Source organism: Mesoplodon bidens (genome assembly GCF_964165515.1).
Source record: "Mesoplodon bidens genome assembly, chromosome: 4".
NCBI classification, from domain to species: Eukaryota; Metazoa; Chordata; class Mammalia; order Artiodactyla; family Ziphiidae; genus Mesoplodon; species Mesoplodon bidens.
The window spans coordinates 65,329,399-65,346,629 of record NC_138160.1 but is presented as its reverse complement, the minus strand read 5'-3'; the positions used below and the strand labels follow the sequence as shown (position 1 = coordinate 65,346,629).

The 17,231-nt window shown below is 36.7% G+C and overlaps 1 protein-coding gene across 2 annotated transcripts in view; it reads right to left on the bottom strand.

Annotated features, from left to right (window-relative positions):
* Positions 1–3,890: 3,890 nt before the first annotated feature.
* FAM151B (family with sequence similarity 151 member B) overlaps positions 3,891–17,231 on the bottom strand; it is a 32,550-nt gene continuing 19,209 nt past the window's right edge. The window contains exons 5-7 of one of the 2 annotated variants that reach the window (XR_014015523.1): positions 15,848–15,983; positions 5,349–5,479; positions 4,837–4,970 (exon numbers count right to left, since the gene is read on the bottom strand). Coding sequence is in view for 1 of the 2 variants with exons in the window: in XM_081231076.1 (XP_081087202.1) it covers positions 4,811–4,970; positions 15,848–15,983 (296 nt within the window). In the remaining variant the exon portion in view is untranslated. Of the gene's footprint in view, positions 4,971–5,348; positions 5,480–15,847; positions 15,984–17,231 lie in introns of both variants that reach the window. The other variant, XM_081231076.1, reaches the window with a different exon arrangement.

The following is a 17,231-nucleotide window of genomic DNA, read 5'->3' as shown; positions in this document are numbered from 1 at the left end:
GATTCCTTGAGTTATGCAGACCTTCCAAGTGTAGACACATTTCACTATATACCATAAAGAAATAGTATTCATTAATATCACCACTGATATCAAAGTCTTTTAAGTATTGGGAATTGTCAAGCTCACAATGATGGGTTCAAGTTTAGTCAAATTCTAATTTTTCATGTAAAATCTCAGGTTTCATCATTGGCAGCAGATACTGTCACTTGTTTTCCTTCAAGCGACAAGCTTGCTTTGTTCATTTTTGAGAAAGTATCTGCCAAATACCCAAGACTAAGTAACTGGTCTGTCAGTTGTTCTTTCAAGTATAAATGTTTTTTCCATGAAAAAAATGGCTAGTTCAGTTTGCAACAAGGACTTTTCTTTAATACAGCCACTGAACTTCAGTATACAGCAGAATTGTACTATGCTTAACTCACATTCTGTCACATGAAATATTAAAAAGATGTGTACTCCGGGTCAAGATTTACTAAAATTAATAATTTTTGCTGAATCATTGATGATATTCCTATGTCTTTTTTGTTTTGTTTCTAGTGTGTGGGGCAGTGAAGAATATGACTGATAGTTGATGCCATGAATTTGATTCATACTAAGGCATCCACAATTTAACCCAACATTCCTTTTTCCACCATCACTGCAAATGTCAACACAGTGAAATAGGCAATTTCACAAGTGGCTTTGACCTCATCCATCTTTTTAACACACAACTATTTTCCTTGCATTGATTCATTAATTTATAATTGTAAGATAGTAAGCTCATATTAGGTAGGCTCCCATCTTAAATTTCAAGATGAGGGATAGAGCATTTTTCTATATAGTCACTAGGTATTTAGTTTTTTGTTTTTTAATTTTATTTGGTTGCGTTAGGTCTCCGTTGCTGTGCATGGGCTCCCGCTAGCTGAGGCGAGCGGGGGCTACTCCTCGCTGCGGTGCGTGGGCCTCCCATTGTGGTGGCCTCTCCCGTTGCGGAGCACGGGCTCCAGGCACACAGGCTCAGTAGTTGTGACGCACGGGCTTAGTTGCCCCGTGGCATGTAGGATCTTAGTTCCCTGACCAGGGATCGAACCCATGTCCCCTGCATTGGCAGGAGGATTCTTAACCACTGTGCCACCAGGGAAGCCCAGTTTTTTTTAATTACAAGGAAAAATCCAAGACCCTAGCTCCAACAAACAAGCAAATAAACAACCTGTTCTGAATAACTTGCAAGTTTTCAACTGGATAAATGAGTATGTATCTGGTTGATTAGCAATCACATCACTCTTACAGGGCCATAAGCTACTGCACCTTTAAAAGCTCTGATTTTTTGAAAAATTGGGTGTTGTACAAAAGTATCTTCTAGGACTAGGATTGCTCTGCAGGCTTGGGAAACAGCAATTGGATGCTATGGGGTTTTAACATCAATACATTAGACCTAAGAACCTGGAGAGAAAAAAATAGGTGGTACTAAAACATTTACTTATTTTCTGTCTGTGAACTTCTTCCCAGGTATTTAATAATATCTTACAATTTTATATGTCAATTATATCTCAATAAAGCTGAAATTTAAAAAAGGAAAGAAATAATTGCCTATTCCAAAGTCATGAAAACATTCTCCTTTATTCTCTTCTAAATGCTTTATAGTTTTAGAGCTTTCACTTTTAGGCCTAAGATTCAACTCTAATTAATTATTTTTTGTATATGGTGTGAAGCAGGGATCAATGTTTTCCTTTTTCCATAGGGACCAAAATCCATTAAAATTTTACTTTTTGGGACTTCCCTGGTGGTCCAGTGGTTAAGAATCCGCCTTCCAATGCAGGGCACATGGGTTCAATCCCTGGTCAGGGAACTAAGATCCTACATGCCACGGGGCAACTAAGCCCATGCACTGCAACTACTGAGCCCACGCGCCACAACTAGAGAGCCTGTTTGCCACAACTACTGAGCCTGTGTGCTCTGGAGCCTGCACGCCACAACTAAAGAAGCCTGCGTGCTGCAACAGAGCCCACGCACCGTAACGAAAGATCCTGCATGCTGCAATGAAGATCCCGTGTGCCGTAATGTAACTAAGACCTGACGCAGCCAAATAAATAAAATATTTTTTTAAAAATTTACTTTTCGGGCTTCCCTGGTGGCGCAGTGGTTGAGAGCCCGCCTGCAATGCAGGGGATGCGGATTCATGCCCCAGTCCGGGAAGATCCCACATGCCGCGGAGCAGCTGGGCCCGTGAGCCATGGCCGCTGAGCCTGCGCGTCCGGAGCCTGTGCTCCGCAACGGGAGAGGCCACAACAGTGAGAGGCCCACGTACCGCAAAAAAAAAAAAAAAAAAAAAATTTACTTTTCAACAGAATACATTTTATAATTCTCTTATGTAATTTTTATTCCTGAGAACACTTTAAAATATAGCTTTAAATCTTAATCTAAATGACACTTAGTTGATAAATTTCTCAATATAAAGGCATTTTGCCTTAACACTAATACTTTAAAAAATATTATGAAGGATAAAGTAGTAAAGTTAATCTTTGGGACAAACGAATTTGATTTCAAACTTAATTAAAATGCAATTCATTTATAAATTCAACTCTCTTTGTAAAAGCAAAGCATGGTCATTTTAGAACATTTATAATGTAAACATTACTTTTTTTTTTTTTTTTTTTTTTGCTGTACGCGGGCCTCTCACTGCTGTGGCCCCTCCCGTTGCGGAACACAGGCTCCGGACACACAGGCTCCGCGGCCATGGCTCGCAGGCCCAGCCGCTCCGCGGCATGTGGGATCCTCCAGGATAGGGGCACGAACCCGTGTCCCCTGCATCGGCAGGCGGACTCTCAACCACTGCGCCACCAGGGAAGCCCTAAACATTACTTTTTACTATAATTTTAAGAGTTATTTGTTGCAATTATTAACATTTTATAATTATGAAATTGCATCTTTTGCTGTTGGCAAACAACCATAGAAAGTGAAGTTTTAGGTGTTATTTGACAAATAGCACCACATTGTTGTAGCTAAAACTTAAAGGGGAAATATGATCATTTTCTTGAAGTATTTATATGTATACAATGTTCATGTTATATGTCTTACTGCTATCTATCTATCTACAATGGATCACATGATAAGTCTAAAAGAAGGGAACTATCTGTTGAGCACTTGCTATGTGATGAGCGTTGAGCTACAAGCTTCCATTGCATGAATCTCCCTTAACCTTCACAACAACCCTACAAGAGAATCCTCATCCTCTGCGCCCCTCCCCCATTTTATAGATGAAGAAATCAAGACTCAATGAGGTTAAATATTTCCCCAAATCTATGGCTATTAAGGGACAGAGGTGGTGCTGTAAGGGAAGTCTATCTGAATTCAAAACCCAAGTTCTTTTCTCTACATCGCACTGCTTTATTCACTGGGAGAAAATGGTTGATAAAAGATAAATTACATATCTTAGGACATTCATTGGTAAATTACTTTTCAATAAATTAAAGAAGCAACATGTTTTTCTGAATACCTTGCTCAGGACTATGCCAGGCACTGTAAATACAATTAAGAATGCTCTCTTACCATAAAGGACTTTATAACCTAGCTGAGGAGACATAACTACTATGTATGACAGAACTAGTGAAAACTATTAGTTGAAATTAACTGTTAAAGATCTGGAGACTACAGATGGTGTAGCTGTTTTTGAAATGAAGTACTGTGTTGAGGACACTGAATTAACTTTTAGAGTGGGACCACATTAGGAAGGGTCTTTTTTTTTTTTTTTTTTTTGTGGTATGCAGGCCTCTCACTGCTGTGGCCTCTCCCGTTGCGGAGCACAGGCTCCGGACGCGCAGGCTCAGTGGCCATGGCTCACGGACCCAGCCGCTCCGCGGCACGTGGGATCTTCCCAGACCGGGGCAAGAACCCGTGTCCCCTGCATCGGCAGGCAGACTCTCAACCACTGCGCTACCAGGGAAGCCCAGGAAGGGTCTTGAAAGAGTAAAATTCAATAAAGTTGAATTTAAGAATCCCCTAGAGATTTTTGATTTGGCATAAAGAAAGAGGTGTTTTTTAAAAGTTATTTTTTTCCAGCAGAAATATTCAGGGTATCTTTGAGTAGAGTATGAGGAATGAAGTCATGAGGAACTAGTTTTTGAAATTCTAGTAGTAGAACAAGGGCCTGAACCAAGGTGATGTTGGTGAGAAACTTGAAAATCAAATGATATATTACAAGGATTAAAATTCTGATCTCCAATAGTATTTTGCTTACTCTAGATATTATTATCAAAACAAAGAATACAAAAAACATATACGGCTGTCGGCATACTCCCAAAAATATGGAAGTTCTAGATACATCTAATTTAATCCGTATTGTTTTCGGTAAATAGACTTGATCTTGTTATAAGAAAGCTGCTCATCTCTGTGAAAGTTAAAAACATTTTTAAAGGCCTCTTACTCTTCTGTAGTCTCTGAATAACTAGTTCTGCAGGAAAAAGGAAAGAGGATGGCATATTTTTATGAAATCTGTATAATGCTAGTGCCAACAAAATGTGATTTAATAGCTGTACGACGTGGATTCTTTCAATTATCTTCAGTATACCAAAATGTTTTAATAAAGAGTTTTAAAGATTCATCTTCCTAAATTATTGTTATACTAGCCCAATGAAATCTCTTCTTTCCAAATCTTTTAGGTAAGTACAGTATTATAAGGACATAAGCCTAACAGAGTAAGCACTCAGTAAGTGTTTTTTGATTGGATAAACTGAAACATAAATCAATCATCATAATTTATATGGTAACCAATTCAGACCAAAGCAAAGAAGGATTATGAAACCAAAACATGAAATAATTTAGCAGAATTTTCATCTTAGAGATTAATTTTGATTCCAATGGCTTGTTTAAATTCATGGTTTTGTGGTTCCAAGATGTCATAGAAAACTCTTTTTTTGTCAAAATGGCCTCTAATAAAAAGTAAATCTTCAGTGGAATAGCTATCGTTTTTTCCAGTCCAAACAGTCAGGCTGTACCTGCATTAAAATAAAACAGAATTATATAGTTAAAAGAGAAAGATAAGAAACAGTGATGAAGAATTCCAATAACCGTAAAAACAGTTACTCTCATTTGTCTCTAACCCAAATTCACACAGAAGAAAAAATTAATTAGCACTGGTGGAACTATATTTTCCTGTTTCATTCCTTCATCAACATCAAAGGGACTAGAGAGAATAAAATTCACACTGCTGTTGCCTAAATTAGGTCCCACAGTATCTGAATTAATGTTAAATGGCTTTAGAAACCCAGACTGGTAGCACTGGAAATGGGCCCAATTTTGGACAAAAGAACTGAGGAGACTGTGTTGCTGCTGATCAAGGAATCTGTTCCCTACACAAAAACCACAGCTCTAACCTGGTTTCTTCAGTAGCCAGGCCACAGTCAAAAGCACGACTGGAAGGGACAGTGAAGAGACACAAATGTCACTGACGTTCCCAACATTCATATTCACTTAAAGTGGCCCCGCTATCCCTTCCGGGGGTTTTCTGTATGAGATACAAGAATGCCAAGAGATGTCACTAAGAATGCCAAACAGAATAAACCTAGATCTATTTCTGGAGTTAAAAAACAATAATAATATATGCAGATTTATTATGGATATAAGAATATGCTCAGAATTGTAAGGTTACTTAAATCGTATATTTTCATTTCTCCTGTGACATTACTATTACATTACTCTTAGTAGAGTTTAGAGAAATGTGAAGCTGTTAAGTATTTTCATATTTATTTTCCTCATAAACTTGTCAGAATCCAGGGAAAATCTCCAAAGCAGTTCTTCTGCTAATGATAAGAAACAGTCTAACCAATGTATATATTCTTGTTATACTGACACATTACTGTCCTTAAGGATGATGACACCATTCTGGAAATGTAACAAAGGAAAGTACTTCGGATTTTGTTCTATAGTGGTATTATGTGACAAACCAAAAAGAATTTTAAACTACAGTAGGGAACACAGAAAAAAAAATGAGAATTACTTTAAAAACTTATATTTTTGCTAAAATGGCATTTTTATTACTTTATTGAGCACCATGGTGACAAACGTTATAAAAAGACAGATGTGGGGCTTCCCTGGTGACGCAGTGGTTGGGAGTCCGCCTGACGCTGCGGGGGGCGCGGGTTCGTGCCCAGGTCCCGGAGGATCCCGCGTGCCGCGGAGCGGCTGGGCCCGTGAGCCGTGGCCGCTGGGCCTGCACGTCCGGAGCCTGTGCTCCGCGGCGGGGGAGGCCGCGGCAGTGAGAGGCCCGCGTACCGCAAAAAAAAAAAAAAAAAAAAAAAAGACATATGAATTTAGGTTAAAAGAAGTTATTCATTTTATTTCCAGTGTTATTTTGCCTCTTTTAATCTTCCCGCTACTGTATTTAAACTAAAAGTAGGAAAAATAAAATTGACTAAGGGTATTTTAAATGCACCCATTCAAATCAATTCTCAGGTTTCATTTTTAAAGCTCTTTTCATTGTGATGTAACGTATAGGAAAAGATGCATAAAACATAAATGTTTTAACAAATTATTATAAAATGAACTCCAGTGTAACAAAACACAAATCAAGAAAAAACACTGCAAGCACCTCAGGAGACACCTGTATATCACTGCCCCATCACAACCTCGCCTTTCCCCCAGAGTCCTCACAACCTTGTCTTTTGGGTTGCCATCTTCTTGCTTTATTTACCACCTATATATCCATCCTAGACAATACAGTTTAATTTTTGCCTGTTAATGAATTTTATATAAATGGAATCATACCGGATATAACTTTTTTGGTCTTGCTTCTTTTGCTGAATATTGTTTGTGACATTTATCCAACTTAAAACAGGTAGCTACAGTTTATGCATTTTCTTTGGGAAACAGTTTACCAGTATCTACTAAAGCTGAAAGTATGAATACCCTATGACCTAGAAATTCTATTTTTAGAAATTCCTTTCTGATATAACCTTTATAAATGCAGGCACATTTGCACCAGGATGTGTGTGTGTGTGTGTGTTCACATTTATATATATGAATGTTCACAGCAGCAATCTTTGCAATAGCCAAAACCATGAAATAATCCAAATGTCATTCAATAATAGAATAAACTCTGAATGATGTTGAATGTTTTGCCTGTGTTCTCTTCTAGGAGTTTTATGGTGTTATGTTTTATATTTAAGTCTTTAAGCCATTTTGAGTTTATTTTTGTGTATGGTGTGAGGGTGTATTCTAACTTCATTGATTTGCATGTGGCTGTCCAACTTTCCCAACACCGCTTGCTGAAGAGACTATATTTTCCCTATTGTATATTCTTGCTTCCTTTGTCAAGGATTAACTGACCGTAGGCATGTGGGTTTATTTCTGGGCTCTCTATTCTGTCCCATTGATCTGTATGTCTGTTTTTGTGCTAATACCACGCTATTTGGATTACTGTAGCTTTGTAGTATTGTCTGAAGCCTGGGAGTGTTATTCCTCCTGCTTTGTTCTTTTTCCTCAGGATTGCTTTGGCAATTCTGGGTCTTTTAATTGTTCTAGTTCTGTGAAAAATGCCATGGGTAATTTGATAGGGATTGCATTAAATCTGTAGATTGCTTTAGGTAGTATGGCCGTTTTAATAATGTTAATCCTTCCAATCCAAGAGCACGGGATATCTTTCCATTTCTTTGAATCATCTTCAATTTCCTTTATTAATGGTAAACAACAAAGCTTTAATGTAATATATTACTAGAGAAATTTTCATAACATTGGGGATGGGAAAGAATTCTTAAACAAGACACAAAAATCACTAGCCATGAAGGATATGTTCGAGTAATTTGAACACATTAAAATTAAGAAATTCCTTCCATCAAAAGATACCATGAAGAACATGAACAGGTTAGGCACAGAGTTGTGGAAGATTTTTGTAAATCAAAAAGGCTCTAATACAGAATTTATAATGAACTTACCTATTAAATAGAAACAGACTCACTGATATAGAGAACAGACTTGGCAGTTGCTAAGGGGGAGGGAGCCTGGAAGAGGGATGGATTGGGAGTTTGGGATTAGCAGATGCAAACTATTATATACAGAATGGATAAACAACAAGGTCCTACTGTATAGCACAGGGAATTATATTCAATCTCCTGTGATAAACCATAATGGAAAAGAATATGAAAAAGAATGTATATATATATGTATATATATATATGTATAAGTGAATCACTTTGCTGTACAGTAGAAATTAACACATTGTAAATCAACTATACTTCAATAAATTTTTTTAAAAAGCTTTGTTGTTTACCTTTCATATTTAATAAAAGACTCTGAAAGAGATAAGTTAAGAGAAACTCAAAATTAGGGACAGAGTTCCAAAACAAATCAACAATAACAAAAACAGGACCACCCCCCCAAAAAAAAAAAATCTAGACAGAGAAGTAGAAGAATCCACTTAGTGCAATGCCATGGAGCCAAAGGACAAGGGAGTTTCAAACTGAAGAGGGGGACCAGCAGTACTCAAATGTTGCAGAGGTTAAGAATTTGGCTTGAACAAAGTATGATCTTCAAATGAGAAATTTCAGGAGAGTAATTGACTACACAGAAGTGGAAGGTGAGGAAACGGAGGCAGTAAGTAATGAAAGAAATGGGATGGCAGGATCATCCTATTTGAACATGGCAGCCTAAAGTCAGCACTGCCTCCTTTTTCTCCTATAATCACCTGAAAGTAACAAAAACAAAAGAACGAAAATAGAAACCCCATCTTCAATGAAATTAAGAAAGAGCTGAAAGTGCAAATTACAAAACAGGTGAGAAGGTTTCTAACAGCAACAGAAATTAAGGCCACATGTTAAGGAGGTAGAGAGAGTTTGCTCATGTATGCAGATTACAGAGAAAGCCTATAAGAGACTCTTGTGGATGAGAAGCATATCCCACCGAAACACTTCGCACAATGGGAATGGTGTCCTTGAACTACAAGTGGGAGCTTTCCTGGATTAGATTTGGTCTCAAAAAGCAGTGGAGACAAAGAAATAGAACAGGAAAGCCATAGTTGTAGGAATCAGACTGTTCCTGTGAAAACCCAAAAGTTTAAATTTAAGAGACACGTGAAAGATCTTACCTAGAGACACCACAACTGCTTATCTCCATTGACTGGGGAGAAGTTAAAGGCTAAACAAGTCACACGTAAGACTCTCTGGGTCATAAGGAGCATAGTCCTGATCCCTCTCCACTATGAACTTTAGGCAAGTAGCTGGTCTAAAAAACACCTCACTTTCTTTAAAGCAGATAATCAAAATAAATTTGGCAGAGATTTTATACAAGAGAGTACAAGAAAATATAAGGAAAAACACATGGCAGATGGAGAAATAAAAACCTCATCATTAGAAAAAAACTATCAGATAGCTGAAACAGATATAAAGCTATTTTTTTAAAAAAAGCCACAAAACAGATGAAAGCCATAACCCACACATTTTTTAAATGATGCAGTTGCCTCTTTGAAGAGCACAAAGCAGATAGATATACAAATTCATGGAAGAAGTTTCAAGACAACAGAAAAGAGATGATAAAATATTAATTGGCAGATCTTAGGAAAGAAGTGGAAAATTAATACTATTACAGAAATATGGTGAAATCTGAAGGTATACTAGACTAGAGAGAACAGACATTGTTGAAAATATTGTAAGGGTCAGAGAAGACAAATTATAAAATAAAGTAAAATAAAATGCAAACAAATAAAATGGAAAGAAAGACTAAAGAGAAAACAATAGATACCAAAGACAGGCAAAGGAGATCTACATATTCATAACTGGAGCTTCTGAAAGAGAAAACATAGTGGTACAAAGGCAACAGAACAAGTATTTAAAAATACAATTCAGAGAAATATTACAGAAAAGAAGAGCACTTAAATCTATATATTGAAAAAAACTCCATATTGCTGAAAAAACTGGTATAGAATGGTCCATACTGAGATATATTCTAGTAAAATTACTAGGCCTCAAAGATAAAGAACCCTTTCTACATTCAGTTTCCCCCATTTTCCCCCTCCAAAATCACATCGCTTATAAGGGCAAACAAATAATCAGGCTGGCTTCACACTTTGCCACATCAACAGTCACATTAGAAAGCAGAAGAGGGGCTTCCCTGGTGGTGCAGTGGTTAAGAATCTGCCTGCCAATTCAGGGGACACGGGTTCAAGCCCTGCTCCGGGAAGATCCCACATGCCATGGAGCAACTAAGCCAATGCGCCACAACTACTGAGCCTGAGCTCTAGAGCCTGTGAGCCACAACTACTGAGCCCACGTGCTGCAACTACTGAAGCCTGCTGCCTAGAGCCCATGCTCTGCAACAAGACAAGCCACTGCAATGAGAAGCCCGTGCACCACAATGAAGAGTAGCCCCTGCTTGCCACAACTAGGGAAAGCCTGCACACAGCAACGAAGACCCAATGCAGCCAAAAATAAATAAATAAAATAAATAAATAAATAAAAAAGAAAGCAGAAGAGCAGGGCTTCCCTGGTGGGCAGTGGTTAAGAATCCACCTGCCAATGCAGGGGACATGGGTTTGAGCCCTGGTCTGGGAAGATCCCACATGCTGTGGAGCAACTAAGCCAGTGCGCCGCAACTACTGAGTCTGCACTCTAGAGCCCATGAGCCACGACTACTGAGCCTGTGTGCCACAACTACTGAAGCCTGCACGCCTAGAGCCTGTGCTTCACAACAAGAGAAACCACCGTAATGAGAAGCCCAAGCACCGCAACAGGAGTAGCCCCTGCTCGCCGCAACTAGAGAAAGCCCACGCACAGCAATGAAGACCCAACGTAGCCAAAAACATAAATAAATTTATATATAAAAACAAAAAGAAAGGAGAAGGGCAATGCCTTCAAAATCCAAAAGGCATTGTGAGCCAAGAATTTTACAGCCAGCCAATCTATCATTCAATATGAAGGACAAAGTTGGACATTAAGAGAGTACAGTCAACTCAAATTAGGTGAGAGGGGGGTGAAGAAATACACTAATTTTATTATTGCTCATGGAAGTTAACGGGCACTTGTAAAGAAGTAGATTAAGCATATTTTATAAAGTAGCAGTAAGAAATAACCAATAGGAAAAAAAACTAACCAAATATTCAGAATTAAAAATACAGAAGAAAGAAAACAGCTACAGTGAAATGCTTTTTAAAGCTACAGAAATAGTAAATATGCTAGTTTTTCTTTTAAATGACAGAAACAAGACCAAACATATCTGTGTTATAAATAAATGTAAATAAGTTAAACTCTTCTTTTAAAAGAAAGACTGTTAGATTAGATTAATGAGAGCTAGGTATCTAGGCATCTGATAAGGAATTTAACAACATGGAAAGAAAGCAGGCTAGAAAGAACCTTCAGGGGTTGGGTTGAAATTGGAAATATCAGTATGAACTCATGGGTTGGTTAAACACACGCACAGACACACACACACACAAACACACATACAGAAATGTTTATAGATGTATATGTAGGGGTGTGTATATGTATGTAGGTCTATATAGGTGTGTTTTTATATACATACATATATACATACACAGACCATAACTACACATATATTTTCCAGCTCTGTCCATTAAGAGGTCCTGGAAGCATTGACACCCTAGGAGCAATGATTATACTAAAATCCCAGATTTTGCTTTCTAAATACCACCTGCCGCTATAATCAAGCAGGGATCCTTGAAGAAGTGACTGATTTGAGAACTGGGACAAGTACGTGATGAGCTTGCCAAGAATGCAAGGCCTGAGGTCTGTCATGAGGAAATATTGAACTGAATGAGATTGAGGACATTTTTCATAATAAAAGGCCTGTAGTCTTAAAGACTGTCATGTGTACGAGAGGAAGGGAAAAACTGAGGAACTAACTATTTTGAAGGAGACTGATGCAAACTAAATGCAATGCATGTTCCTGGAGAGTTTCTTGGACCACAAGAAAATAAGAAGGATTGCTGGAATGGTTGATAAATTTGAATGGGGTCTGCAGACTGCATGGCAGTGTTGCCTCAATGCCGATTTCCTGGTTGGAAGGTTGCATACTAGTAATACAGGAGTGCATCCTCGTGTGGGGAAGTGTACACTGCAGTACTTAAGGATATGAGGCATCATGATAGAAAAAAAACATAAAAAAAAAAAGAGAGAAAGAGAGGTGTGGGGAGAGAGAGGGATGGAAGGAGAGAGAATGGTTAAACAATTTGGGAATCTGGGTAAAAGAGATGTAGTAGTTTTATGCAACTTTTCTGTATGTTTAAAATTATTTTTTTAATGACAATAAATCAGCCTTAAAACAGTCAATGAAAAATAAAACTTTATAAATTTATTTTTCAAAGAAAAGATAAAGCAAAGTTATTCAAGCCAAACAAAAAGAAAGACAATGTGAATTTAGGTTAAAAATATCATTAAACAAGACCAAGAAGGAGAACTTTTAATAATAAGGTATAATTCTTCATGAAGATAATAAAACCTATATGAATATGCCCCAAATAACATATCATGAGCATTTAATAAGCAAAAATTATGAAGGCAGAAGAGGAAGCAGACAAAAACACTTTAATAGTTGGAGACTTTAACTCTCTTAGTCCATAAGAGAGCAAGTAGCCAAAAACTTAAAGATGCCAAATATTTGAACACATGCAAAATGGCACACTCATAAGGTTTTTCATTATAGCATTGTTTGTAATATCAAAGATTAAAAACATCCTTTATGTTCATCAATAGGGAGGCTGGTTAAATAAATTATAGTACATACATAAATACGATGTACCTAGAAAAGGAAAATGAGGAACCTTGAAAAAAGCTCCAAGATGTATTGTTAAGTTAAAAAAAAAAAAAAAAGCAATGAATAGAACAGAAGCAAGGTATATAATATGATACCTTTTGTTTTAAAAAGGAGGGGAAAATAAGAATCTATACTTGTATTCACTTTTATATGCATAAAGAAACTACTAATGTGGTTGAACAAGAAACTGACAACTGTGGTTAGTGAGGTTGGGCAGGACTGGGTGAATGGGAGAAAGGCTTTTCACAGTATAACTCTGTTCATTGGTTTTTAAACCTTGTGATTATATTACTTATTCAAAGAATTACATTAAAAATATTTTTAAAAGCAAAGAGTAAGGCATGAAAGACTAAATAACGTAACTAATAATGTATGTTATCAACCTGTCACAGAAACTAGTAGTTTTATTCTAATATCCAGTCTCCTTTCTGTCTTATAGCAATCCCCTGAATTCTAACTAGGCATAAGACTGTACAGAATAATAGCTACATGTCCCAGCTTCCCCTGCACCTAGGTATAGGCATATGACTAAGTTAAAGCCAATGAATGTGTGCAAGCCAATGAGTGTGTCCAGTGCCCTTGAAGAACAGGGACAGGCCCTGAGCCTCTTTTTCCCTCCATCCTACCAACTGAAACTCAGACATGGCAGTAATCAATCTGACCACAAAGATGAGGTCGGTCAATATCCTAAGGAAAATAAGTACCAACACAGAAGGATTTTGGGTCCCTGACACTGTGAAGGCAACAAATCTGCCCTGGCCTATTTATGCTTTTCCAGTTATGTGAGACAGAAACAAACTTAAGTTTAAGCTATTGTTAATTTAGGTTTCTGTTATAACAGCCAAACTATATCCTCATAAAATACATGAACTCATACAAATATCCATATATCAAACCATTAATAAAACCTTAATAAAGTCTACGAAGTAGAAATAATATAGACATTATCTGATTACTATACAATAAACCTAGAAAACTATTAACCAATACAAAATAAAATAATTCTACTATCTCAGTGCCTAAAAAATTTTCTCTTAAAACAACTTTTGAGACAAAGGAGAAAAAAACCACAATTGCAGAATATTTATAAATTAACAGTGATGAAAACCTACACATAAGAAACAATAAGATACAGCTACAGCAGTGGTCAGAGAAAAAAGTATAGTCTTAAATATTTATGTTAATAAATATAAATATATTAATAGATATAAAAATGAAAATAAGCATCTAACTCAAGAAATTAGAAGAAACTACATGAAAAGAATTTTAAAAGATAAAAAGCAGAAATTAGTAAATCATAAACCAGAAAAATAAATAATATAAGAGTTCATTTTCAAAAAAAAGATAGATAAATCATTTTCTAGTTTAATCAAGACACAAGGGAGAAAACTCAGATAAACAAAATAAGGAAATTATTTTAGAGACACAGAAGAAACCAAAAGAAAACTATTTTAATCATCTGTGTGTAAATAAATCTTAAAACTTGGGTGAGATAAACAATTTTCTAGGAAAATACAATATATCAAAATTGGCGACCATACAGAAAATCAACCATTTACCATGTAAGAAATAGAAAAGACTGTATAAGTTAAGCTTTCCCCAAAGCACCAGGTTTAGATGGTTTCAATGTTGAGTTTATGAAAACTCAGGTACAGGCCTCATTTAAATGTTACTTTTAATATCCCAGAAAGTGTAAAAAGAAAGAAAGGTCCCTAGTTTTTTAATGAAATATCCATGATATTGATACCTAAAACTGAGAAAGAAAAAAAAACTACAGACCAATCTCACTTTTAAATGCTGAAATCCTAACTAAAATATTAGCAATAAAATTCAGCAGTACATTAAAAGAATCATAAATTCTGATCAAGTGGGGTTTATTCTGTAAATGTGTGGATGGTTCAATATATAAGATATTAATAAAATTTATTTTATTAATAGATAAAGGGAGAAAATATGGTTATTTTCATAGAAACTGAAAAAAGCATTTAGTAAAAACTCAATACCCACAGGAATGGGGATACTTCTTTAATGTTTGAGTATATGCTTCCTTACTCTCTACAATATAGTGAATTATCAAACAGGGTCTTTTTCTGGATGATTTGTGATCATTCTTTATTTGTTAGAATTCTTTACAACTATTTGACATCTGTGTTGAGGATGGTTTTACCAGAGCCTATTTTTATGTATTCAAATGTATCAAACTTTCCTTTTATAGCCTCTGGGTTTTATGCCTTACTAAGAAGGGTCTTCTCCATTCTGAAGCTATATAAAAAAAGAATCATCACTTGTGGGTTTTTTATGCATTTAATGTCTGCTGTTCAAGTCTTTAATTCATCTGGAATTTATTTTGGAGGAAGGATTAAGGGAAGATGTTAACTTTGTTTTTCCTACAATGTTGGCCTGTTGTCCCAACACAAGTTATTGAACTTTTGCTCCAATGATCTGAAATACCAGCTTTTTCCTGTTCTAAGTTCCATGATAGAGTGGGGTTTATTTCTGGACAATCCCTGCTGTTCTATTGACTAGTCTACTGAAAAGACAGTATCAAAACTATTTCAATATCTGTAGCTTTATAATATTTAATATATGGTCCAACCAATTTTTATTACATATTAAAATAATAAAATTTTGGGAATTCCCTGGCGGTCCAGTGGTAAGGGCTTGGTGCTTTCACTGCTGAGGGTCCAGGTTTAATCCCTGGTCAGGGAACTAAGATCCCACAAGCTGCACGGCCAAGAAAATAAAAATAAAATAAATAAATAAATAAAATTTTTATATGGGAAAGACTTCTAGAATTATGACAGAATTCAAAGGGAAATTATTTTACCCACTTATAACTTTTTGTGAATGTATAACATAATGAAAAAAATGACAAACATTTACTGGGCACCTACTATGTGCAAAAGCTTTTGTGAGGAATAGAGGTGAAAGACATGACGTTAAGGTTCATCAAGGATCTTCATTCCAGTGAGGAAGTCCGAGCACTTACAGAATCAGTGTTCATTCTCTGTCTCTTTCTCTCACACACGTTGTCTTTACATAATCAGTTTTCATCTTCTTTCTGTCTCTCACACACACTCACATGCACACACTATATTGTAAAACTTACACGTACCTGTTTGATTGCTTTAACAGCCAAAGTAACTGAGAACAAGACTGCCTGACTAATGCTGCTCTGACAGGAAATGTTACAAGCTGGTTTAGTTCATTACATATATATTCCATCTCTTTCACCATTATCCAACTGTAACCTGAAATGAAAAGAAAGATATTTAACTTTTCTAACCAAAGTCCTACAAGTCAATTAAGTAAAAAACTCAATTACATATGAAAGGTAAATTCATAGGTAATTCATAAACATTTCCATTTGGATTCAGAGAAATTAAAATACCACTTAAGGCAAGAAAAAATTTTGAGTGGAAAATGTAGATAAAAAATTAAATCTAAAGTCATGTCACAAGTGACCTAGAGCAATAAACCAAAAGTTAAAACATTAGAAAGGAATTTATTAATCTCTCAAGTACAAAAAAGGAAATTCTGACATTATATTTAAAGATTCTAAGGCTCTGCATCATTAATATTCTCGATAAACTTAGATCTTCTGCTTGTTGTTAAGTTTTCTTTTCTGAGAGAAAGAAAGAGTATTTACTAGCTGTTTAAGTAATAATTAACTTCAATTTTTTGGGGGGGTGGGGGGTCTAGCCCAAATTACTTACACATTTTATCTAAAATAGAAATAGTGTTAAAATTGACTTTTATATATGTGTTTTATGTTTTAAATCATGTTTAGACATCGTGGAAAACATATCTGCCTGTTTATAAACAGCTTCAGAAAAGAATCTATACTTTAAGGGCTTCCCTGGTGGCACAGTGGTTGAGAGTCCGCCTGCCGATGCAGGGGACACGGATTCGTGCCCCGGTCCGGGAAGATCCCACATGCCGCAGAGCGGCTGGGCCCGTGGGCCATGGCAGCTGAGGCTGCGCGTCCGGGGCCTGTGCTCCGCAACGGGAGAGGCCACAACAGTGAGAGGCCAGCGTACCGCAAAAAAAAAAAAAAAAAAAATCTATATTTTAAAAATAGCCCCTACACTCTATCAAAAGTATTCATAGGTTGTAAAAAGTACTGGTCAGTAAAGGAACAATTTACAAAAAGCCTATGTGAATACATTAGTTTAGCAGCTAAATGCCTCATGAAAGAAGGGAAAGGTCTGCTTTCCTTTAAAATCTGGAAAATTATATCTTTTTTTTTTTTTTTTTTGTTTGCGGTATGCGGGCCTCTCACTGTTGTGGCCTCTCCCATTGGGGAGCACAGGCTCCGGACGCGCAGGCTCAGCGGCCATGGCTCACGGGCCTAGCAGCTCCGCGGCCTGTGGTATCTTCCCGGACCGGGGCACGAACCCGCGTCCCCTGAATCGGCAGGCGGACTCTCAACCACTGCGCCACCAGGGAAGCCCGATCTTTTTAATTAGAAAAAGGGGTTGCTAACAGAAGCTATACTT